The 27,130-nt window shown below is 32.7% G+C and overlaps 1 protein-coding gene across 5 annotated transcripts in view; it reads left to right on the top strand.

Moving 5' to 3' along the window:
- LOC143063602 (glycerophosphocholine phosphodiesterase GPCPD1-like) overlaps window positions 1–27,130 on the top strand; it is a 71,827-nt gene that overhangs the window by 16,655 nt on the left and 28,042 nt on the right. For all 5 annotated transcript variants that reach the window (XM_076235827.1, XM_076235823.1, XM_076235826.1 and 2 more), the window contains exons 8-13: window positions 5,287–5,440; window positions 11,598–11,733; window positions 12,511–12,565; window positions 13,410–13,502; window positions 13,934–14,008; window positions 15,711–15,750. In XM_076235827.1, the coding sequence (XP_076091942.1) occupies window positions 5,287–5,440; window positions 11,598–11,733; window positions 12,511–12,565; window positions 13,410–13,502; window positions 13,934–14,008; window positions 15,711–15,750 (553 nt within the window). The remainder of the gene's footprint in view (window positions 1–5,286; window positions 5,441–11,597; window positions 11,734–12,510; window positions 12,566–13,409; window positions 13,503–13,933; window positions 14,009–15,710; window positions 15,751–27,130) is intronic.

Here is a 27,130-nt window from a genome sequence, read left to right as displayed (position 1 = left end):
AGGTGTAGGAATCTGTTCTAAAAATATCAATATATACTAGAACACACCCGCGATATCGCGGGCATTTAGCTTCTGAACTGTTGTAGGATAATTTTTTGTAAAAGATATTATGTATAAAAGGTACCAAAAGCCCTCTCCCTTTTTCCAAAGTCCGGTATTTGTTTCCTTTCTGTTAAATTCAATTCATTTTCGTGCTTCTGGCCTCAAACCACAATTGTTCTTCTCCTTTGCTACAATGCTTCGTTAAATCAAATAAAAATTTGCACCGTTTCCTAAATGTAACTGCTTATATATAGACCATTATGAGTCTAACAAAATATGCTTCTAGGACAACCTATCAGTGCTTTTTCTTTTAAGAGCCTTATAAACATGCCATTGGTAGGATATGAATCATGTATAAATGACTAAGACTGACTAAGGCTAATTTGAGGGGTGGTCAGAGGGGTCCTGATTCAAAATCCCGGGCATTTAACCATGAAATCCCGAGATGCAGAATTTAAAGAAATTCATATCCCGAAATCGAAAAATATATTCCCTGATCTCGTAAAGATCAATCCCCAAATCCCGAGTTTAAAAACACCTGATCCCGACGCCCCGAAAAAGGTCCTGCCTCCCTCTAATCTCTACTTTACTGTAATTTCATTTTTGCCAAATCACTATTTTCCCTTTCAACAATATTTTGTTTTGCCCCATTTATGGGCATTATGTTTTCAAGTCTGTGCATCCGTGCGTTCGGTCATCCGTCCGTCTGTCCTGCTTCAGGTTAAGGATTTTGGTCGAGGTGGTTTTAGATGAAGTTGAGCATGTTTTACTTATTTTAATATATATGCAAGTGGTATGACCCCTTAAATATTAAACATTTCAAAGAAAACAGTAGACAGAATCAGGACTTTCTTTACTTACATAGAAAGTCTCTGACAGAATACAGAGAGTCTCTATATATTAAAGTAGTATAATCGTAGTTTACATGTAGATAAACGCAAAAAATAATTGTCCTCTCTAAGGAGGTATAATAGTTGTGGTTATTGCGATTCAAACACCATGATATATATGAAACACGAAAAATAATTGTCCTCTCTAAGAAGGTAGAATAGTTGTGATCCTTGCGATCTAAACACCTTGATATGGAGAACCCTCTAAATGGCTTATTTATACCCCCGCTTTAAAAAAGGGGGGGTATACTGTTTTACCTCTGTCTGTCAGTCCGTCCATCAGTCTGTCAGTCAGTCCGTCCCATGAAACTTTCGTCACATTTTTCTCAGGAACTACACATCCACCCTTTCTGTAATTTGGTATCAACATTTATATATGTCAGCCATACCGTGTGATGCGTTTTCAGATTCATCACTTGACAACTTCCTGTTTACCGAACACTTGTCTGATTTTACACATGATAGCCAAGTTGAAAATTTTCGTCACATTTTTCTCAGGAACTACAATACAAGGATTTCTGAAATTTGGTTTCAGGATTTATATAAGTCAGCTATACCGTGTGATGCGTTTTCAGATTCATCACTCGACAACTTCCTGTTTACCGAACACTTGTATGATTTTACACATGATAACCAAGTTAAAAATTTTCGTCACATTTTTCTCAGGAACTACAATACAAGGATTTCTGAAATTTGGTTTCAGGATTTTTATAAGTCAGCTATACCGTGTGATGCGTTTTCAGATTCATCACTCGACAACTTCCTGTTAACCGAACACTTGCATATTTTTACACTATTAATATTATCCACTTGCGGCGGGGGTATCATCAGTGAGCAGTAGCTCGCAGTTTCACTTGTTATTTTTAGCTCACCTGGCCCAAAGGGCCAAGTGAGCTTTTCTCATCACTTGGCGTCCGTCGTCCGTCTTCGTCCTCCGTCTGTCGTCGTTAACTTTTACAAAAATCTTCTCCTCTGAAACTACTGGGCCAAATTTTACCAAACTTGGCCACAATCATCATTGGCGTATCTAGTTTAAAAAATGTGTCGGGTGACCTGGCCAACCAACCAAGATGGCCGCCATGGCTAAAAATAGAACATAGGGGTAAAATGCAGTTTTTGGCTTATAACTCAAAAACCAAAGCATTTAGAGCAAATCTGACGGAGTAAAATTGTTTATCAGGTCAAGATCTATCTGCCCTGAAATTTTCAGATGAATCGGACAACCTGTTGTTGGGTTGCTGCCCCTGAATTGGTAATTTTATGGAAATTTTGCTGTTTTTGGTTATTATCTTGAATATTATTATAGATAGAGATAAACTGTAAACAGCAATTATGTTCAGCAAAGTAAGATTTACACATAAGTCAACATGACTAAAATGGTCAGTTGACCCCTTTAGGAGTTATTGCCCTGTATAGTCAATTTTTAACCATTTTTCGTAAATCTTTAGTAATCTTTTACAAAAATCTTCTCCTCTGAAACTACTGGTCCAAGTTCATTATAGATAGAGATAATTGTAAGCAGCAAGAATGTTCAGTAAAGTTAGATGTACAAACACATCACCATCACCAAAACACAATTTTGTCATGAATCCATCTGCGTCCTTCGTTTAATATTCACATAGACCAAGGTGAGCGACACAGGCTCTTTAGAGCCTCTAGTTCAGTTTTGTTATCTATCATACGATTGGTTGTACTTGTGTCACATGTTTTACTTATTTTAATATATATGCAACTGGTATGACCCCTTAAATAGTAAACATTTCAAAGAAAACAGTAGACAGAATCAGGGATGGGGTAATTAAAAATGTAATGGTAATTAAGTGTAATGCATTACACTTGTCCATGTACTTGAATGTAATGTGTAATTGAGCATTTTTTTAATTACATGTAATGGTAATTTAATTAATTATATTGAAAAAAGCATGTAATGCTCAATTACTTTTGAATTACATTTCAGTTACATGTACTTTTATGGTGTTACAGTTAAGGATTTGTGTTTAATAATATAAATTGTAAAATTATATATATTTTTCAAATATCAATGCTCTTTTAATATATGAAGTCTGTAATTTATTTTGAAGTTTTTATATCATTTATTTGACCTATAGATTTTTTTTAATAGTCTTATAATTTAAAAAATGTGATAATCATATATAAGGGTTGTTCAGTTTTTAAGAAAGATCTTTAACTAAATAGATTGATAAGTAATAAACACCTTGTTAAACAAAAACAATAAATTGTGTCACTGTGAAACATCTTTCTGAGACGGTTCATTTAGAATTTAAATCACTGCATACAATCATGTTGACAAAATAGTATACACAAAAGGATTATAGAAATAAAAAGTAACAGCTGTAAAAACAAACAGCAATTAATCAGATTAAAATGTCCAGGGGCAATGCCACTATTACAGATATTTTATCTAATTAGCAAAATATTGCTAATATTTAGACATTATATATAAAAAAGAAGATGTGGTATGATTGCCAATGAGACAACTATCCACAAAAGACCAAAATGACACAGACATTAACAACTATAGGTCACTGTACGGCTTTCAACAATGAGCAAAGCCCATACTACTTAGTCAGCTATAAAAGATAAAATATAAAAAAGAAGATGTGGTATGATTGCCAATGAGACAACTATCCACAAAAGACGAAAATAACACAGACATTAACATCTATAGGTAAGGCCCCAATAAGACAATGTAAAACAATTCAAACGAGAAAACTAACAGCCTTATTTATGTAAAAAAATTAATGAAAAACAAATATGTAACACATAAACAAACGACAACCACTGAATTACAGGCTCCTGACTAGGGACAGGCACATACATAAATAATGTGGCGGAGTTAAACATGTTAGCTGGATCCCAACCCTCCCCCTAACCTGGGACAATGGTATAACAGTACAGCATATACATTGTTTGTACTAAAAATTATTTTCAATATTGTGACAAGCACACTTTTTAATATTTTGAAAGTAAAATAAAAAAATATTTTAAATTCATTTATAATTTCTTTATTCATATTATGTTTAATTCAAATGAGTTCATTTCTGAGATGTCAAAATACCTTTTGATGTATTGGCAAGTTAATGGTAACAAATTCCCTCTCCTATCAATATAATGATCTTCTAATCATAAAACCTCCATGTCCTGATCAAGCAATATCTTGCACAACATTAGCTCATGTTGAAAGACTGTTTACAATTGCTGTTTTCAGACCAGAAGATTCAGACTAATTGACAAAACATTAAAATAACTATATTAAATGATTATCAAATGCAACGCTTTTTAAAAACTATGCTTACATGAATATTTTACACATGCATTATATAAACATGTAAAATATTGTTAGAAAATATCATGAAGAAATGTAATGTGTAATTTAATTAATTACTTTAGTAAAGTAATTGTAATTTAATTAATTACATTTCAAAAACTGTGTAATGTGTAATTAGTGTAATTGACCATTTTTGCTATGTAATGTGTAATTTAATTAATTTCATTCCAATGTAATTGACCCCAAGTCTGGACAGAATACAGAGAGTATCTATATATTAAAGTAGTATAATCGTGGTTTACATGTAGATAAAAGCGTGCATGTTTCAAACCGGAAATCATATCCATGACTAAAAATCAGTCTGATGACAGAATAATATCTTTTTTTTTGTCGTTTTTCTCCCAAAATAACTCAATCTGAATAATCATAAGAATGGATGACAAATGTGACTATGCATGTTACCTATATGACACAGAGGCATGATGATTGATTTATTGTGGAAGGAAGAGACGCGACACACAAAATGAGTTCTTCTCATTTAATCGTATAGATTCATGATATCATGATAATATTGTTAAATCATCTTTCCAAAATTGAGTTATCTTCCTTTGTCTTCCTTTGTCCGGAAATGTAGTTGAATCAACTACAACCAATGTTTTATACAATGCAATATTTAATACTACTTCTTACTGATAAATCAAGGCAATGTTTAATTTACCTTTAGGGCATACAACCACTTTGATTAATAATTTATAAACCTTTCCCCTTGCAAAATGTGTAATAATAAAAACATTGCATAAGTTTTTGAATTTACAATATCCACTTTTAAATAAAGTATCACAGATATAATTAATGTGAGTTTGATTATTTCGATTTCAAAAACATCTACATACAGATCTTATTTCCTTCAACTTGAATTTTTCAATGTGTTCTAATTTTTTTAAAGAATTTTAACCATAAACTGATAAATGATATTTTTAGCCATAACTATTTATATTTTTATGCAAAATGTGGTAGTCAGCAGAAAATCCTGGCATAATATTTTGATTTCTATTTTAATTTCAGGGATTTCAGTTTGATTTCTATGTACAATTCCCTGACAAGGAACCAAAGCATGTTGGTTACAGTTATTTGTTACCAATGGAAATGAAACACTCCAATGATATTAAAAACTTACCAATCACAGGTCTTAAGCATAAACCAATTGGCCAGATTAAAGGTATTATAATAAGCAAATTAAGTAAATATTGCTATGGAAAATAACATATCACCAATGCCATAAATACAGAAAACCTTCCATCATTCTTAATTGACTAAATTTTGAATAAGAACCTTTGATATTGTCTCTATCAGTACTAACATGATTCAATAACTCAGGACACACATGAGTAACTGTACATTTATTGCTATCCAGTTAATGAAACATTTTGTCCTTTATCCTGATGCTAACTTTATATATTTTTTCTCTGATGGCTGAAATCATCTTTATATTAAAGATGGGTACTGATTGACATTTTTGTCTGGGAGAATATGGTTAATTTATATTACAGTCGACTCTCGTTATGTCGAAGTCAGCCGGACCAGAGAAATATTTCGAGATACACGTAGTTCGACTCAAACGAACACCGGAAGTTCGACAATCTAAGGGACACAACTCTTGCTTAGCTTGGTAAAGCTAAAATAAATCCGGGTGAATATGGCAAGGGGATCGATATTCTAGTATCAGATCGATGTATTTGTATGTCACAGTCTTTTATTATTATAATGACCTTTATTTTTACTTATTCAATTGTTTCAATTAAAAAAAAAATCCTATGGCTTTTCCAAGAGGGTAATTTCCAATCGATAGTTTCGTAATTCAGGTCGCTAATAGCTGACAAAATTGTTTATTATCGGATACAAGAGATTTAAGAAAATTTTGATTTCTATTCATTTTGTTTTATCTCACTTTTTCTTTTCAAAAGAATATATAACAAGATTAAAGACGCCGTTTGAGTAGTTTTTAGGTGATCATCAACGGAAGCCATAATCCTAACTTTATACACACCCAAGCTCATTAGTGTAAATCACAATTTAATTGTTTTGTAAACAATTTAAATACTTTTTCATACTTTTTCATGAACATTAACAATGTATCACTAATTATTTATAAAAATTTTATAAAAGATAATCTTAGGTAAACACTCATGGAAATAGCACGTCATAAATCAATACAGTGGTCAGTGACCGGAAATTTAATTACACGTGTATTGTCAGATTAACTCTTCAATCCATTTAAATCCCGGAGGTCATGTTTTGACATATGTGTATTAGTTCGAGATAAAAAATGAATTTTGTATGCTTTTGTTAACCTTGGGACCGTAAATTTAGTTCGACTCAACCGAAATTTCGACTCATCCAATTTCGACTCATCAGGAGTCGAATTACATACTTTTGTATAAAATAAAGTTCGGGACCACGTGAAAACTTCGACTCATCCGAAATTTCGAGTCAACCGAGTTCGAGACAACGAGAGTTAACTGTATATAGTTGAAATAGGACTTTAAAAGGGAAACTTCTCAAAAAAATCAAAAATTGATATTATGTTCATTCTGTATAAAAATGCTCAAATTCATAGATATTAAAGTTTTATTCCGCTAGATAAGCGATCACCATCGATTTTAAATTTAGCGTATCAATTCTCTGCGTTCGGCCATTTTGTCTTCTTTCTCGATTAATAACAACGATATGTCTATAAACCACAAAGGAACAAAACGACAGTAACCGATGTAGTCGTAATTGCGTGTCGATATCTTGTCACTCGTACGGTTGTTTTATCCGACTAACTAACTTGATACGGAAAATATTCTTATTTTTTTTTAATTACCATGGTCTGTTGTTTTTAAACTGTTAATATTGGAATTAGGTAAAAAGTCAAAGTTGAAATCATAAATAAGTGTTCCGTGAAAATTGTTTTCGAAAATCTAATTTGTTCATAATTCTTTAAAGTAATAAACTTTTTTCAAATAAATTCTGATCTTCCCTCATCTGATCACCAGCATGGCTAAAGGTATTACTTCCAAAGGTATTGTGAGGGGTGTGAGGTGACACGTCCAGGTATTCAAGCGATTTCCTGTCGGGCTTGCAAGTTCATGCATCGTTTCACATCTGCAGGTATTGATCAGTGTACACGGCCGATAACTTATAACTTTCCATTTTGAACTATCAGATGTATAATATACAAGTCTGTCTTACTTGTCATTACTAAACTCATACGCTTGTTTATAAATAACATTTCTGGTGTAAAGAATATTATTCATAAAAATATAAATAATACCCCAAAAAATAAGATTTGATGAAATTAAAATCTATTTAAATATTTTTTCCAAGGGTGAATTTGGGAAAATGTAAGATATACTCGTTGTTAATAGTGAAGGACAGAGTGGAACATACTAGAAATATTGATTTTAAAAATGAACGCACTTGTCGACGATTCGTTTATACGACTGGGTAGAAAGTTACGGAACTATAGCGCAATTTAAAATATATACATGTATACATTGAACATAAGAAAAAAATATATATTTTGAATAAATTGGGGTAAAAGTTTTGTAAATAGACTAGTCCACGTATGCCAAGTTGCCAACAGTATGTAATCATCGAATGTCGATAGACTATTGTATACCAAAAGAAGAAGAAGCAGAGAACCAATTTGATTTAAATACAGGTCGATGTATAACTTGCTTTGGTTCATCGAAGTTGTGGACATAGTAAAATCACAGATTTATATTTCAATAAGATTGTACTCGAACAAAGGAAGGAATTCGTCATCACAATTGTTATATATGCCACTGGACGGACACTTATTATAAAAATTAATTGCTTGTCCGCTAAATAGGGGTATTCTTGTCAGATAAAAGACTTTCAGTTATATCAAAAAAATAGGGAAATATGACATTAAATTGGTTCTGTCTTTTTTTTAAAACATCGTTAAAAAGATGTGTGTCTAAGGTGAACGCCACAAGAACCCTGTAATACTAGTACGAGAGTATAGCATGTAAACATTCCTTCTCAATAATATTGTTGTATTGGAAATCTTTTCATACAGATTGACAACTCATGGTCCGATATGCATGTAATATTTGCCACATGACGCCCATAGTTCTTTCTACCATCATCATCTTATTCTTTAATATTGCTGTTAACATCGATGGTTCACACCCAAACACAATGGGAGTGATGTACCTTCAGAGCTTCTCCGTGTTATAACTTGTGAATCTTAATATATAGACGAAATTTCGGTATTGAAATGAATCTACATCTCACAAACAGGATGTTTAAATAACGATTTTGAGTAATCCCCTAACGAACCAATATAAACGTATGGCAAGATATAACCATGATTGAAGGAATTTAGTTTTTGTCAGACGCAAGAACTCATCACTATCATAAACGTATACGTATATATGCATGCAGTTTCAAATATCAAGAACAAACGGTCGATGTCGATAGTCCGTTTTCTAACTGTTCAGAGTCAGACATGTCACTTGTTCATTCTTGGAAGCCTTCATATTCCCCGTCCAACGATTGGAACTCTTTCTGGTTGTGTTGACTATATATGCTTGTATGGTTATTCTGTCGTTCAAGTTATCTGTACAACTGGTTGCATTTCCTCTCCTTTCCCAACAAACAAACTAACGAAACGCTACTAGTCTGCTTTCTCTGGAGCTCATCCTCAATGGCGCTTATACGTCAGGAAACTTACATGTATACTTACAATGATTGTTTCAAGAACAACGATGTAGGGACGAACTATTCTAATTTCGTCAATATCAGTTATGCATGACTAAAATATAAGTTTTATTACAACAACTGTATTTGGTCTCGAATGTATGTTAACGTTTTTATAGACTAACTCAAATCCTCATCCAAATAATATAATCTATATGTAATAATCGTTTCCTACCACACTGAGATTTAATGTCAAGCGGTAGACATATTTTAGGTACTAATTAAGTAATTAAATGAACAATATTATTGATAACAATAATTAATCATTAATGTGCAAAGATTAAAAAACAACAGTAGTTTTTCTTTATTTGTACGTATTATATTCCGCTTCGGTAGAGTTATCTTCAAATAGTTTCAGATATTAATTAATACATGGGTTTCAAAAGTATAAATGTAAGTATTCTCGTACATTTTTTTGCCTAATAAAGACAATCAAAATGCTTTGGTAAAGCTATTTCTAATTTCTAAGTTCCCCTTTTTTTATGAGACATAAATCAAGGACAAGAGGTGTATATCATTTCATTCTGAAACATGAATTAAGTTTCCCGTCTTTAACCGAAAATTGTTTATTTCTTAGTAAATTGATTTATTTGAATTCAAATAAATAATAGCACCAAATTTAATTAAATAATTCCACGGCGATCTATTTTCATTTGTCACCAACTTGAATATGTATTTTAAATGTGTGTATTAAATGCTCCCTTGTTTTATAATCCACTGATCCGAATAGACAGTCACACCTGGCAAGGTGTGCCTAGAGGCGTGGTTAACATGATACCGAAGTGCAAATAACAATTTACCTTTCAACAAAGCCATCTACGAGTTTTGCCACAGAACCGTGAATACACACATCGTATAAACCTAGTCATAGCAGAGACAGTAAAAGGTCAATAAGAGTACACCAACATATTGTCTTTACAGATTATTGTACTTTGATTTGTTCACCTTATCAGTCCGAAAATGCGTTAATTAAAAATAAATTTATAACATTTTGTGTTGTCTAAAAAATTAATTTGAATATATACGATTAACATAGAAAATTTATATCATGAATATGTACAATTGCACGTCTGTGCGTTTTATCTTCTTATTATCGGCTGGTTATTAGATAAAGCAGAAGTCATCGACGCGCTTACGATTACGTTAAAATATGATTAAAAACCAAGACTTTTAATGATTATATTTTAAATCCCGGCATGCAAAAACAAGGAGAAAACGTCACGACCTACAGGAAGTTGTTAATATTTTTTCATTGATTATTGAATTTCTCCTTTATTACTGCACTTATAGCGATAAAACTTTGTGAATATATATATTATGTCATAATGAACATATTTAAACCATAAGTAAAAAATAGCGAATTTTCCCTTTAAAATAGATTTCAGTATTTTTGAGAACTCTTTTAAGTTTGTTACTCTTGTGTCTTAGTTGTTTAAATCCCTACTTCTGATTGGATAAACAAGTCCTGATTTTAATATTATCATTAACACTTCCTTATTTGCCTGTCCTAAACCAGGAGTGTTTAGTCTGGTTGTTGTGATCAATTGCTATATGCCATAATTGTTTTCACTTGATATTACTTCCTTAATTATAAAAAGAAGATGTGGTATTATTGCCAATGAGACAACTCTCCACAAGATATCAAAATGACACAGAAATTAACAACTATAGGTCACTGTACGGCTTAAACAATGAGCAAAGCTCATACCGCATACTAAGCTATATATTGACTGTTTTATCCCCAACTTACTTTACCTTATTGGTTTTGCTCATTGTTGATGTTGTTGTTTGCATCCTTGTCCTGTGATAGTTGTTTCAAGGACAATCTTGTCGAAACTCATATTACAAAGTCCAAATTTATGGACTAAATTTTGGCATTTCTGGCCCTACTCTTTTAAATTCACCTGCTAAAATCTAAGAAATTTAACCAAATGAAATAAATGTTTCTTAATTAATAGTATTGTGTAACTTATGTTCAGTAATTTTAATGACTACTGTGTACAAATTTTGTTTTTGTTGGTATAATTTTTAGCTGATTTAGGAAAAATGAATTTTTATGAATATCTATGTATATATTTCACAATTCCTACAAATTGTACATAAAACTGATTGAAGATGTTTTTTTTTCCATTTTTTTAAACATTTAAAGTCATGCATATATATGGGATACTTCAATTAAGAATAAAAGTTGAATATTTTTTCCTTTAATACTAGAATGGCTAAGTTTTACTAGAGAAGACATGTACAAGGACTTTCTTTTAAAATAAAATACTTTATATCATCGAAATCTTCAAAATTGAATGATATTGAATTAATGTCTTCCAATACTGTACTGGTATACAGCTTTTCTGTATGCAGTGACTAGAACTTTGTGAACTGCACAGTTCAGTTGTGCGGGGAAAATCGTGATGGAAGAAAAGAGGGCTTAGATTGTTGGTTCAATTTATGTAATATAATTACGTAAAACTTGTTTCATATGACTATAGATAAGTGGTTCACATAATTCCATAGAAAAAGTCCACCAAATTGTGCACCATATGAAAAAATAATACATCCACTTTATTTATATTTTGTATAATCTTTTTTGCATGTTTTATAATTTCTAGTGGATTACTTATTTATTAAACCACTGGTTGGTCTACCTATGACAATGGAAGTATCATACCAGAATTACTGGAAGTTTGAAAGAGCTGCACTAGATATAGGACATAAGGGAATGGGATCATCATATAAACATAAAAAGTAATTATATTACAGTAAATTCAGACATTAATTAGAGGTTTTATCAAGTGGAAAAAAATATACTTTAAACACTATTATTTTATCTTATCTTGCACATATCCATGATCTCCATGTAGGAACCTCACACTGGACAAAAGCAATTGTGTTTTGATAGAAATTGTTTTATTTTTCCATTGCATTCTAAAGAATGGTGAATAGACTGATATTGTTTAGTTTATCTAATTTCATTATATAAAAAAAAACAATATTTTCATTAATTTTCATTTGTAACAATTCCAATATCAAGTCTGACTCATATAAGTCAAAGATACTTATAATTCAGCTTTCATGTTATCATGAGAATATTTTGGTGGTACTATACTGAAAACCATCTTGGAAAAAAATGATCAGGCAACAGAACTATGAACTCAGAAATGGTAGTGCATTTTCAAATGTATATAGAACATGTATAATCTGTCTTAATTGTCATAAAAATATCCCTGTATGAGGTAACATGCCTGTTTGTGGACTGTCAACTTGTTTTAAAACATATCAAATTAAAAAATCAGACATGATGTTTCAATCTAGCATAAGCAGGTATCATTATTTTAAAACTTGTTCTTATCTGAAATATATTTGATAGTTTGTCCCTTCAACATGTTCAATGGAATTGTATTATTTATTTGAATACCAAAATGTTTATTTTTTTATGAGACTATATTGAAAACCTTAGATTGCATGTTTTTTTCTTTTATGAGACTATATTGGAAACCATAGATGACTTGTTTGTTTTTACAGGTCAGATGCCATCAGAGAAAATACTATTACATCCTTACAATCAGCAGGCAGTCATGTAAGTTTACTAAATGCATGATATGTGTCAGTATACTTTAGTCTTGCATGCACATTTTCTGTAGTTTGATATTTACAATGAAATAAAATTTAACAATAATATTTTTTAAACTAAACAAATTCTGAAGCTCCACAGCCATTGTTAATTGTGCAGTAGACTTTATAGTCTCTGGTGTGAAGAGGTTTTAAATTAAGATTGAAAATGAACTTAATTATTTGTTTCCTTTTCCTTATTTTAATGGCTGCTACTGACGGTTAAGTTCTCTCACATTTCTATTGCAGAAGATATCAATCTTTTTCATTTTTTTCCAAAAAAAAATGTTCCCTGTCTCAGTCATTACAAAGGAGCCTCTTTATCCCTATCTTTACTGAAAATTAAATCTATTATTTGCACATTCTGATTGCCAATTTTTTATGCTTGCCGAACACATTTATTTTTTGCTAAAATATTTTTCTGTGTATTTTTCACTGGTAATTTTTGTTTGCTTAAAACACTAAAAAATGTTCTTCATGGTTCTAATTTGGCAAGATGTCAAACTACTGAACAAATATTAGTTTTAGAGGTACAGCTTTCAAAAAATGCTATGGGTTAGGGTAGTGATTAAAGAGACCCTAGAACCTACTGTTATCACTAGCCAGTCAACACTGAGGTTGTGAGTTCGAACCCCGCTTGTGTGGGTGCACTCGACTCCAATCTTAATTGACTAGATTGTCAGTTTTCCTATCGGAGGTCAGTGGTTTTCTCAGGGCACTCTGGCTTCCTCCACCAATGAAAACTGGCCACCACTAAATAGCCGAAATAAACCTAGAAGACATGTAGATTTATATTTTGATTTATGTTGTAGGGTGCTGACTTTGTTGAGTTTGATGTTATGTTAAGCAAAGATCTGATACCAGTTGTTTATCATGACTTCCATGTTCTTATTACATATAGAAAGGTAGGATATTTATTATATACTCAGTGCTAATAGAAATATATATCATCTATGTGTGTATTTTTCAGATTGTAATATTTGAAAAATTCTTAGTCAGTCAAGGATTGGTGCAATCCATAGGCTTATTACCTCTTAAGTCAGTATTTGTACTGAGGGTCATTTTGATCTACCTGCAAAGGTCACCACTTAACACCTTTCAAATTAGTTGTAACCTAAAAATCTTGTAACAATATACCTTAAAATACAAAGTGTTTAAAGACCATTATAATATATAACCATTATATAAATCATATAAAATTTTATCAATATCCAGTTTTGAGACTGTATATTTGTCAGAAGAACAGAAAAAAAAACACAAATAAAATATACATGTGTATGTAATGCCAGCTAAACCTTTGTCTTATTGATTTATATTTTTAAAAATTTTTTTGTAGAAAAAGAGAAATGAACTTGAAAACTTTAAGATATCTGTTAAAGATTTGTCTTTAGCTGACCTACAATCTATGCAGGTTCGTATTTAACTTTACAGAAAAACATACAACTATTCTATTCTTGGTCTCAAAATCCTATCTTTATTCCTGACTCAGGTCAAAATCTCCATAGCATAACATGATGCTTTAAAAGACTTCTTTGGTACAAAGTTAGAACATCATACATGACAATATTTGTTCATGATAAAGTGCATGTATTTATAACATTAGATTTTCTAAAAAAAAAAAATACATTTTTTGACAAAAAGCTTAAGATTATTAATAGTCTTAAAGTTGTATATTTTAATACCCTGAACATTGTTGAAGAAAAGGAAACCATTATAAGCAGGAACATTAGTAAAATCTTGTTTGGTGTTGAGTTTCCATGGTTATAACTGTCAAGGACAACAGTTGGCCTGCCAATTAGAATGATGGAAATACTGGATAGTACAATTATATTTTTATGTAGAATCATTGCAAATTATATGTGTCTGTCAGACAAAATTCACTTGACCTCACCCTCATTTCATGTGTTAGTTATCAACATTAGGTTTTGTGGTAAGGTCTATACCTCAGATATTCTAAGCATAGGCGATAGATCCACCATTTTTGGTGTATTGGATGATGATAAGTTGTAGATGTCAGACAGGATTCTCCTGACTTTGACCTTGTTTTTTTGAAGATTCATTGATAGCGTTTAGTATATGTAGTACTGAGACCTTGATTTAAAAGACTTTCATCATAAATTTCAGTCATATATACAGCAGGCAAGAGATTTTAGAATGTGCACTCTTAAATAGCCATAATCAAGTTCACAGTAGAATATATATTGTTTTTTATATTAACAAATTTAAAAGAGTAGGTACGGTAAGGGCTGATTTTGGCCTCAAATTTCAGGTTCATCTCACGAAAGATTTTGAACACTTAAGTGTCTATTTCAGTTGATTCAATTAGTTTATGTGAAAGATTTTAACTGATTCAGTCATTAAAAACGCTCCGATTCTAGCTTAAATATGAAAAATCTATCAAATATGCCAAAAAATGTCACTTTTCAGATGTTTTTTGTCAAAAATGAAAGTGGCCGCATCCGTGTTCATCCTCAACCTTTATATATGTTATTATTATCAAATACAACTTTACATTTCCATATTAAGAATGAACACGAATGTGGCCACTTTTATTTAAGACGGAAACCGTCTAAAATTAAACTAAAATGCTAAAATTGTGAAGATTTCAGTAATTTCGCATGACTTAATGATGCTAGTACCCAATATATGTGCACTCTACTTCTACTTTCCAAGAAATAACTAAAGGTTAACATTTTAACAATTTTGCAAAACTGCTATATTTTGGGCCAAAAATGGGTCTTACTGGACCTACTCCTTTGTATGTGAAATTATGAACATTACCACATTCATATTAAAAAGTCCGCATCTACGTCACACGTTTTCACACACTTTTTGACATGTCATGTTAGTCATGACATGATTTCCCATTGCCAGAGGTTGGCAAGTATGTGCTTGTATAATGTTATATGCATAATGTACAATGATGCATAATAGTAAATTTGCTTCATCTCACAAATTTAACTCAATGATATTACTCCTTCAAACAATATGTTTTCATCTCACAAATGAAACACAATTATCTAACTCCTTCCAACAATGTGATATCTTTATGTAAGTTGAGTGAGAAAGGGGGAGTTTAATGTGAAGATGCTATTCCCAGTTCTCTTTTTTAGTTGTCGTCTGCAGAGCATAAGAAGGAAGACCATGATGCTGGTGAGTGGTGCACATTTGTTGACATTCTGATTTGGATGTCGACATATATTACATTTGATAAAATGTCAGTGTATATAAATCAAGATCACACATTCCTCTTTCATCCTGGAACTCTGTTCATGAAAGCCAGTTTGATCACATCTCATTTGTTTGCTTTTAAGTGTATATTTTGTAATAAGTTCACCCTAAAATAATCATGTATGTACATTCAAGGTTTATTCAACTATCTATAGATTTATGTCTATATAACCTTAAGTGATTGTTTTGGTATACTGTGAAAGTACTTTAATTCATGGGTATCAATTGTCGTGGTTTGAGCAATATTTACATGTTCGTGGGTTTTTAAATTCATGGATTTAAGGTTTCTGAAAAAAAAAAATAATTGAAAAATTAAAGCCGATTACAAATAGTCTGGATTGAAGGAAATTGCAAAGTAAACATTGACCGTGTGAATCGTAGTGATAACACTAACTAACCAATGATAAAGTGATCAACAGATTAAAGACCATCAAAGGTGTTAATTATGCCATAAACCGGCGTTTTGCATTTGCGCCGATTTTTTCTTTCATTTGCGCCGATTTTTTTAACAGGTAAATAACAGGTAAATTGCAGGTGAAATGACATAAGAAGATGTGGTATGAGTGCCAATGAGACAACTCTCCATCCCAGTAAAGATATTTTCATTTATCATTAAAGACCTCTTCCGTTAGCCAGTTGTACATACATTTTGTATGTTATGAATTGTCAATCATAACATGGATATAACTCTTGTCTCATTCTTAAAATCAAGAAGTAAAAACCTAAGATAAAAGCACTTTGTTTATACTAAAATGACGAATTAAAAATATATGTACAGCATTCAAATCCATAAAAACGGAATACATTCAAATCATAAATCTGTTCTTGCCGAGTATGTATAGGCAACACATCTAATATATTCCTTTCTTATGATTTCGTCTCTTCTATATTTGGCGTAATTGTCGATAACGAAGGCAATCTTTTCTTTGTCTGGCATACGTACTGGTGGGGACATTTCTAGAGTTCGCATTTTCTCACAAGGAAGCTATTAAACCAAGAGTTCCAAATGGTGAAGTTGAATTCATCCCTTCGTTAATTTTATGGACGCCATCACGAATTGGTTGACCGTTATGGAATGTGTTCTTGTACGTTGTTGTAGAATGTATGACATTTGTCATCAGAAGGAGCGGAGCGTCAGACAATGTCAAACGTGAAGTAGTCATCGATTTCATTTAGGGAAAGGAATGGTAACGCGAAACATTGGGGTAGCCATTTACCAATTGCAATGTCACTTGATTTGTCTTTATACTCTGTGCTCAGCCAATGTAAAAGTATGAACTTACCTGTAAACTTACCTGTAAATCCAATTAGGAAAAAATATAAAATCGGCGCAAATGAAAAAATTAAATCGGCGCAAATGAAAGAATGACAAATTTCAAAATCGGCGCAAATGTCATACGCCCCCATAAACATGTCACCTAAAGAAAACAGTAACATAAACAAATGCTATAAACTTATCTTGAATTGTCAAATAATTCTTATCAAAATCAAGCCCAGCATGAAATTATTGTTTCCCATATGTAGGAGAACTATGTTGATATAAATGAACACTTTATCATACTAGCATATCAATACCGGAAATCTGACTTTCATTGATCAAAAATATTTTTTATGAGAATTTAAAGATCAAAAGTTGTACAGTTAAGGTTATTGAAGGTTAAATGGGTATAATCCTGCATGCGGTTGTAGTTCTGTGACTGTTAAAAATTACTTAGAATTAAAGTATTCTCAGATTTGGCGTTATTCAATATATTCTCTAGATCACAACAGTGGTCAAACCTACTGATGGGGATCATTACACGAAAAGCACTTTCACAGTATTAAAAAATAAATCTGAATATTCAATCTTTTAGGAACGACATCAAAAGTTTCAATGTAGGATAAAAATCTAAATTCACATAGTTTTTTCACTGACCCAGCCCAGCCCAGTTAAGTATTTGTGTTTTGGTCCTTTTTTCTTATACTATATGCAATAGGTCTACTGTATTTGGTGTATGGAATGATTGTAAGGTGTACATGTCTAGCTGACATGTGTCATCTGACCTTGACCTCATTTTCATGGTTCAGTGGTCAAAGTTAAATTTTTGAGTTTTGGTCTATTTTTTTCTAATACTAAATGCAATAGGTCAACTATATTTGGTGTATTGAAATATTTTATGATCCATATGTCAGTCCTGCAGGTTTTATTTTCACGGTTCATTGCACAGTGTTAAGTATTTGTGTTTTGGTCTGTTTTTCTTAATTTATAAGCAATTGGTCAACTGTATTTGTTGTATGGAAGAATTGTTAGCTGTACATGTCTGCCTGGCATGGTTCATCTGACCTTGACCTCATTTTCATGGTTCATTGATCAATGTTAGTTTTCTTGGTTAATGTTGAGTTTATATGACAGTTGTAATAAAGCTTTATACTTAGGACTATCAACATAATATCAATGATTAGTAAAAAAGGCGAGATATTTCAGCGTGTGCACTCTTGTGTTAAAATACACTGAAATTATCAGCTAATTTATATGGGTCATAAGGAAAACTTGATTTTTCCATGTTGAAGTAGCATTAATCAATTGAATCGGTTAAAATTCAATTAGAAAATGAGTTTTCATAGTGCTTTTAAATTATCAAAAAAAATAGGGAGTCACATGCCTTATTTATGGGGAGGTTGGGGTTGGGAAACACAAATTGTCCATGTTATTGTATTAAAAAGAAAAGATGATTATTTCCCCTTCATGTTAAAAAGAATTTTCCTGAAAACCTTTTGTTTTTACACTTGTGGAACTGGTTTTTATTATATGACCGCAAAAGTTTTAATTTTACGTCGTATATTGCTATCATGTTGGCGTCGTCGTCGTCTTCCGAATACTTTTAGTTTTCGCACTCTAACTTTAGTAAAAGTGAATAGAAATCTATGAAATTTTAACACAAGGTTTATGACCACAAAAGGAAGGTTGGGATTGGTTTTGGGAGTTTTGATCCCAACATTTTAGGAATTAGGGGCCAAAAAGGGCCCAAATAAGCATTTTCTTGGTTTTCGCACTATAACTTTAGTTTAAGTAAATAGAAATTTATGAAATTTTGACACAAGGTTTATGACCACAAAAGGAAGGTTGGGATTGATTTTGGGAGTTGAGGTCCGAACAGTTTAGGAATTAGGGGCCAAAAAGGGGCCCAAATAAGCATTTTTCTTGGTTTTTGCACCATAACTTTAGTATAAGTAAATAGAAATCTATGAAAGGACAAGGTATGATAAGGGCTATTTTTGGCCCCCTCTCCTAATAAGTTTAAATTGATATCAATGATGGTCTTAGTGTAGACACTTGAAAAAATAATGATTTTATTGTGTTCCGGTGAAAGGAAGGTTGCCTAGCAACGGTTTTCATTAAGAATGAAAATTATCACATATTAATTGCTTTATCAGTAAAAATTTAAATATTTGCACATGATATTGTTTGTCCAAGAAGAACTTGAAGTCACAAATGAAAATACCCTTTGGTTTTGTTTATTATATGCTTAAAAACAACCTTGACAACAGAAATGTTGCCTAGCAACGGTTAAAAAATTGGTTCTTGCCCCTCTTAAGTATGAATTAAGCTGTTGTTTGAAGATTTTTCTTTCCATTTGGTGTTTCATTCCAATATTTTTTCATAAACATCTTTTTTTATTCTTTACAAATTCCGTATTGAGCATAGCAACACAAGTGTTGTTTAGCAACAGCAAAACATGTTTGAATTAAAGCCAACTACAAATCAATAAGTCATTTTATTGAACAAATTAAATTGAACGCAATGCAGATTGTCTGTTTGTGAACATGTTTAGTTAGAAATGAAAACTTAGTTCAATTGTAGGTCACTACACGCTGATCAACAACTAAGTTACATAACAAGTGCATATCAACCATGCAATAATAGGTTCTTTATATTTTTATAAGTATGAGCTTAGTTATTTTTTAAGAATATACTTCCTAATACGGTGTTACACTATAATATAAACATCTAGATTATCATTATTTTTTGGACGAATCCTATATCGAGTATAGAATCCCACATCTTGCTAAGCAACATCAAACATTTTTTTAAATTGTAGACCACTACAAAATCTTTGTTCCAATGTGAAAGTCTTTTCATGAAAACAAGAATATATAGGATTTAATAATTTGAGATGAGTTTGAACAGCTTTTAAAGATACTTAACAGTTAATGGAACGAAAGAGACGTGACTTGTACCACTTACAGACATTGTGTGGAATAAAATGTCTAATCCAGGCAATTACGATTTAATATGATGTAGGGGTTGCACGGTGTAGTACGTTGACGGTTGCTATTCGAAAAAAAACGCGTCCGCTGTTGCTTTCCGAAACTTTTACGGTTGCTATTCGAAATAAAATGGCAATTTAGGATGGAGCAGCCCAAAGAAACGTCAACAGGCGCAGGTAATTTGTGTATATATATAATAAAACTGGTCTTACGGAATACTATAGATATTATCAACGAATACTGTCTACCCCTAACAAGGAAAATAGGTCTCGTCTTTGAAAGCGAGATGAATAAATTAGATCACACATGCCAAATACCCGTTATCGTTTGCACTGATTTATTCATTTTTAACGAAAAACTAATTGTTTTGAATGAAATAAAGATTTCAAAAGGGGCATTTATTGGTTTGCTAAGAGCTTTCAAAAGTATTAAGCGAAAGAGTGTTTTTTTATTTGTCACGGGACAATAATACGGGACTCTTCATGATTTGCTAGGGTTACGGTTACTATACAAACACATTATATATGGCACCGGTTATAAACTGAAAAAAAGGCACCGGTTACTAGTAGTTTTTATATTGTTATTTTCAGCAAAAAAGAGAAAGTCAAAGGCATGTCTGTGGCTCAATCGTCCAAAAAAGAAATCAAAAATTGAAAATGCTATTGTTACACCTTTACAAAGCAAAGATGCCAATGAAAGACCTAAAAGTATCGAACTGAGAAAAGCCCCATTAAAAACGAGAGGAAATAGGCGGAAAATTAGGAGGAAGCTCTATAATGCTCACGCGGACGACAAAATAAATAAGGAAATTACAGAAATATTACCTACAGTCATAAGCAAGCTGAGAGCGGCAAATGTTTTAGGGGATTTCTGCAACTTCTTAAAAGTTATTCACAATGGTAAATTTCCTTTAACAAATATAGCGTTCCTCCTTTTTCTTGATGTTGTTAGATGGTATTCTCTAGATAATACATCCAGCATGGAATATTCAGAAGACTGTTTAAAATTCTGGAAGGTAATGTACAGACTTTTCCATGGAAAGGCTCTGAGGTTTATGACAGGAATGAAGTCTGAATATGGCGGCAATAATAGACGAGGGGAATATAGTCCAGAAAACAGTTCCATTAACTTTGCTGTTCCATCTCATAAGCGCGTTGCTACTTACGAGTCTGTAGGAGTCAGCTTACCGAGTGAAATGAAACCGGGTATTATAAATGAAGCTCTTGAGTTAAAATCTGAAACAAAATCGTATGTATTGAGCTTTGATGGCAAAAAACTAGCTCCTGGACTTACTAATGAATGGGGGGATCAGGATCTGTTTGGTCATGAAGAGAAGGAAACACTATCCCAACTAAGAGAGCGCCTTCAAAATGATCTAAATATTATAGAGCTAGCAAAAGTAGAATGCCAGCGTGTTCCCGGCAAAACAGAAGATAAGATAGAGCAGTTAGAAAGAGCTGTTAAGGTTGTTTCTGTGCGAATAAAGGATTTGAGAATGTTATTTTTGAAACAGCAAATGGCGTTAAATAAGTTCATGAAAGAAGGTGGAAAAGATTGGAAGAAATCTAAATATGTTTATGCAATAAGCAGTGTACAGGCCCAAATGTTTCTAATAAGATTAATGTTATTATAAGAAAATACTTCAAATTCAACACAAATGTGTTAGACATTACAATTAGGCGTGCCCTGTAACTTTTTTGTGTTTGTATAAAGATGGCCGGTATTTGTATGTCTTGCCACAACCGGCACATTGGTACCTTTCAGGGTTTGCGTGAGCAGCTGTATGGTCAGCTAAATATCGTTTTGATTTGAATTTCTTGCCACATTCGTCGCAAGACAATTTATCAACTCTTTTAGCCGAACACACATGCCGTGCTAGACTAGATTTATATCTGTATGTATTGCCACACGCAGGACACCCAAAGGGTTTTGTTTTTTCGTGTGAGGCCTTATGCCCTTCAAAATTGTTCTTGTAGGTAAACCCTTTGCCGCACTGGTCACAAAAATATTTAAAGTTTCCTTGGTGTTCTTTTTTGTGAGAGTTCAGGCCTCCTCTAGTCTTGTAAGTCTTGTTACATTCAGTGCAGACAAATTTTTTCTCACTGCCATGTGACATGACATGGTTTGTAAGATCATACCTAGAGTAAAACGACTTTGAACAAATGTGACACTCGTGACCATTACCGGTGTGACCCACAACATGTCGCCTCAAACTGGTACACCTATCAAATGTTTTATCACAAATATCACATACATATGATTTTGAGGCAGGGTTATTGTTGTTGTTGTCTATTGTTACTTCAACTGTACCAAGCAGGTCTTGGGCCAGTTGGGTCTTGATTGATGGGCTCGGTTGTGGAGTTTCAGGTATGATTTCTTCATCACTTGTGATGGATTCAACCAGAGTGAGCTGAGTTTCAGGTATTATGGTTTCTTCATCGAGAGGAACTGGATCTGAGAAAGAGTCATCAAGTACCTGACCTGAGATAGTCTGAGACTCATTATGATGACTTTCAGGGCTGTGTGTAATTAACTTGAAGCCAAAGTAGGACATGTCTTTACTTAACTCCTGTAAATTATTTATATATGAATATTGAGTACATGCAGAAAATAAAACTATAAGCATTTCACAATATGATAAAAAGGTGAAATTTGAGAATATAAGAAAGAAAAAAAACAATGATTTCGTGTAGAAATTGTGGAAAAATCATTTTATGTTACCTTTATGACTGAATTTTACTGTTTAACCTTTATTTTATAGACCTTTTCTATAAAACGAAAACAAGTTTAACGAATAAAAAAAGTATCAGAAATTGTATCTTCACATATTCCACGTTTGTCACTCGAATATATGTTAGCACTGCAAAATATAGCTTTAATATTTCATGTTCACATTACCGACTTTTGAATCCGGTACAAGTGTTTTCTTTCGACAGGATACCTTCTTGGCTGATATATGACGGTATTATTCTACCCATTCAATTAACAACAACTTAAAGAAGTAAAAATCTAAATTTCACTCGGTGCTCTCGGGACAAGAATTTCATATCAGCAAAGTAAATAAACGTTGTCGAAAAAAAATATTGTCCGGATTCAAAAGTCGGTAATATCAATACAAAATGAACTAAGCTACATTTGATAACTTAACTATAATTAAAAATACTGTTACATTGAACACTAATTGGCGGAATAAAAGATCGATTTGTGACCTGGTTTATTACGAACGTAACAATAATATCTGAGTCTACGCTTACTCAAATATTAGTGTAACGTTCATAATTAATCAAGTCCCAATCCGATCTTGCATTCCGGCAATTATTGTTCAACGTAACTGTAGCCACTTCGAATGAACTATTGGTTATTTTCCGTTGTAATACATAACCGGTTGACTCATTTCACTAGATACCAGGAAACACACGAAGGAAATTAAGCAATGTATGTTTTGCAGAAATATTTAAAAAAAATTACACCTATAATAAAAGTATGTTAAAAGGAGTACTGGAATATAGATACATAGTAACGCTCAGGCGCCCCATACATACTATTTATAGAAAAGAAAATGCGTTAAGATATTGCATTTGATCTCAGGTTATTTAGCATTTGTTTTACTAAATGCTCGTTGTAAAAGTTGTCAAATAGAAATCAGCAACTGGTGCCTTTGTCCAATAGTAACCGTAGTCTAGCATTTTGTCGAAAAACTTGTGTAAACGTAAATTGAATAGGAAAAATGTATATTTCATGTGTTGAAAATGTGTTTTTTGCACTAAACTAAGTATAAATCATGAGTATGTTACTGTTTTTTGACAATAATGGCAATAATTAGACGATAAATTCGTTCACTCCTACGTTCCCAATTGAATATCTAGATTGTTTTATTTATTATTTGGAAAAGTAATTCATATAAAATATCAAACTGAACTGAAATCGTTAGACAAATATGTCTTATATTCCGTGAAGACGATATCATACAAGATCAAAGTTTTTTTAATACATAATATTGATGAAATTCAAACACTTACCATGTTTACTCGTGGGTTTTTTCGGATAGCAACCGTAAAAGTTTCGGATAGCAACAGTGGACGCGTTTTTTTTCCGAATAGCAACCGTCAACGTACTACACCGTGGGTTGGAATGTGTCCTCTGCATGGGTACAAAACCTATGGTGAATTAGAAACGACTTATTAAGGCAAAAAACGGGGGTGTATAAATCATTTTTGGAGTTATCAACGAGGCATTAATTGACCTAAGAAATTAAGCCTATTGTGCAGTAAAGAAACTGGCATAGCCTGTAAGAATATATATGGTTTAAGGGTTGGACAATCATTTAACCATGAAAGTTAAAGGTCAATTAATTGGACCTTGAGATCAACGGTAAATGTCAGAATGATATTAAAATTGAGAATGGAAATGGGGAATGTATCAAAGAGACAACAACCCGACCATAGAAAAAACAACAGCAGAAGGTCACCAACAGGTCTTCAATGTAACGAGAAATTCCCGCACCCGGAGTCGTCCTTCAGCTGGCCCCTAAACAAATATATACTAGTTCAGTGATGATGAACGCCATACCTAAGGCAGCAACCATTTGATTTTCTGGGGGGGGGGGGGGGGGGCTATGTTTTTTTTTGGGAAAAAAAGTTTGTTTCCAGTTTTTGGAGAAAAAAATAATTTGTTTTTGATTCTGAGAAAAAAAAAATGTTTATTTCACCCTCAGCTGCCACTATATGTAATGCTAAAATTGAAAGAAAAAAATTGTTTTCGACTTGTTGCGAAAAAATAGATTGTTTTTCGCCGCAGGCGAAAAAAAAGTTTGCACAGAAAAAAAAAACCATAGCCCCCCCCCCCCCCCCCCCCAGAAAATCAAATGGTTGCTGCCTAATTTCCAAATTGTACACAAGAAACTAAAATTAAAATAATACAAGACTAACAAAGACCAGTGGCTCCTGACTTGGGATAGGCGCGAAAATGCGGCGGGGTTAAACATTGTAGTGTTTGCTATGTATGTTTTTATATCAGTATAGTAAGAGAGATAACTCTGTTATGTGTTGGAACAATGTATGTGAACTGCTTGTCTCCCTTTGTACTGTTATATATATATATGATGCTGAGGTTCCGGTTACGTAATAAATGATGTACCTTCAATGGTGTTTGTTTGTATGCAAGTATCAGGTTTAATCCGTGTGTTCCATGCCACAAACAATATATTTAAATTGGCGACGAGGATAATCAAAGGTTGTATTACAAAATGGGATCAGTTTTACTACCAGATGTTAGCGGTATACAGAATTTCGACATTTCTGACTCGACAGGACTGTCTGCACGTTGGAAACGATGGCTTCGGGCGTTTCAACTATTTGCCGCAGGAAAAGGGGTTACAGACGTAGATCAAAAATATGCATTATTATTGCACACAGCCGGAATGAATGTTCAGGATATTTTCTTCACATTGCCGGAAGGTGCGGGAGAAGGTGCATATGAGAAGGCGGTGAGTGCGCTAGATGCTTATTTCACACCACTTTCAAATGCCCCTTATGAACGATCAATTTTTCGATCTATGATTCAGTCTTCTTCAGAGACAATTGAACAATATATAACGCGTCTTCGACAGAGAGCTGATACATGTGATTTTGGCAATCAAAATGCAATTGATGAAAGAATACGAGATCAAATTATTGATAAATGTTTAAGTCACCATCTCAGACGTAAATTGCTTGAGAAAGGTAGAACACTTACTTTAGCAAATGTAAGAAGTATTGCAAAAGCTATGGAAGACTCGGAACGACAAGCTAAATCAATTGAAGGTCAAGGTCAAGTCAACATGATACAGTCAAAAGGTAAACAGTATGGAAAGAACAGTTTTAATTCTGGTAACAAAAGTTTTAATTCGGGTAACAAGTCTACATGTACAGCAACTTGCTACAGTTGTGGACGTGAAGGTCACATTAGGACTGACCCAAGCTGTCCGGCTCGGGGAAAGAAATGCAGGAAGTGTAAAATCATTGGTCATTTTGATAAAGTTTGTAAAACTAAGGATAAGTCAAAACACGGAAAAATTCGTCAAGTTGTTGAACAACCACAGAATAACACGGATGATGAGGAATATGTATTTAGCATGATCAGTGTAAATCAGATAAATTCTGTATGTGATAATATTGTTGTCAATATAGGGAATGTGAATTTGAAAATGATAATTGATTCTGGAGCATCATGTAACATCATGGGAATAAATTTGTGGAATTATTTAAAAGATAATCATGTGAAATGTGTTTCGTCCAAGTCTACAAAGAGTTTATTCGCATATGGCAGTGAGGAACCATTGAAAATCGCTGGAATATTTACAGCTACTGTACAATGTAACAACAGAACTTTAAATGATATTGAATTTGTTGTTATTGAAGGCAAAGGTCAGGCTTTGTTGAGTCGTAATACAGCAGAACAGTTAGGTGTGCTGCAGCTTGTTCACAGTGTTAGTGAACCTGGAACAATTAAGGACAAGTATCCAGAATGTTTTACAGGAGTTGGTAAATTGAAATCATTTCAGTTACAGATACCTATCGACCCAGATGTTGAACCCGTTATTCAGCCTATGAGGAGGGTACCGTTTAATCTGCACGATAAACTTGGCAAGAAGTTAGATGAACTTTTAGATTTAGATATAATTGAACATGTCAATGAACCTAGTCAATGGGTTTCTCCAGTAGTGGTCGTGCCAAAACGTTCAGGTGATGACATCAGACTATGTGTTGACATGCGCCAGGCTAATACAGCTGTGAAACGAGTACGACATCCGATTCCAACAATAGATGAACTATTGCAAGATATGAACTCTAGTAAAGTGTTTAGTAAGCTTGATGTAACTTGGGCCTATCACCAAATTGAGTTAAAACCAGAGTCTAGGGAAATAACTACTTTTGTAACTCATAAAGGGTTGTTTAGGTATAAGCGCCTTATGTTTGGTATTAGTTGTGCCCCTGAATTATATCAAAATATCATGCAACAAGTCCTTCAGGGCTGTGAGGGTGTTCATAACATTATGGATGATATTATTGTACAT

The sequence above is a fragment of the Mytilus galloprovincialis genome, chromosome 2 (assembly GCF_965363235.1).
Source record: "Mytilus galloprovincialis chromosome 2, xbMytGall1.hap1.1, whole genome shotgun sequence".
Lineage (NCBI taxonomy): Eukaryota > Metazoa > Mollusca > Bivalvia > Mytilida > Mytilidae > Mytilus > Mytilus galloprovincialis.
Note: the sequence above shows the minus strand (reverse complement) of the source record. Positions and strands in the feature narration are given on the sequence as shown.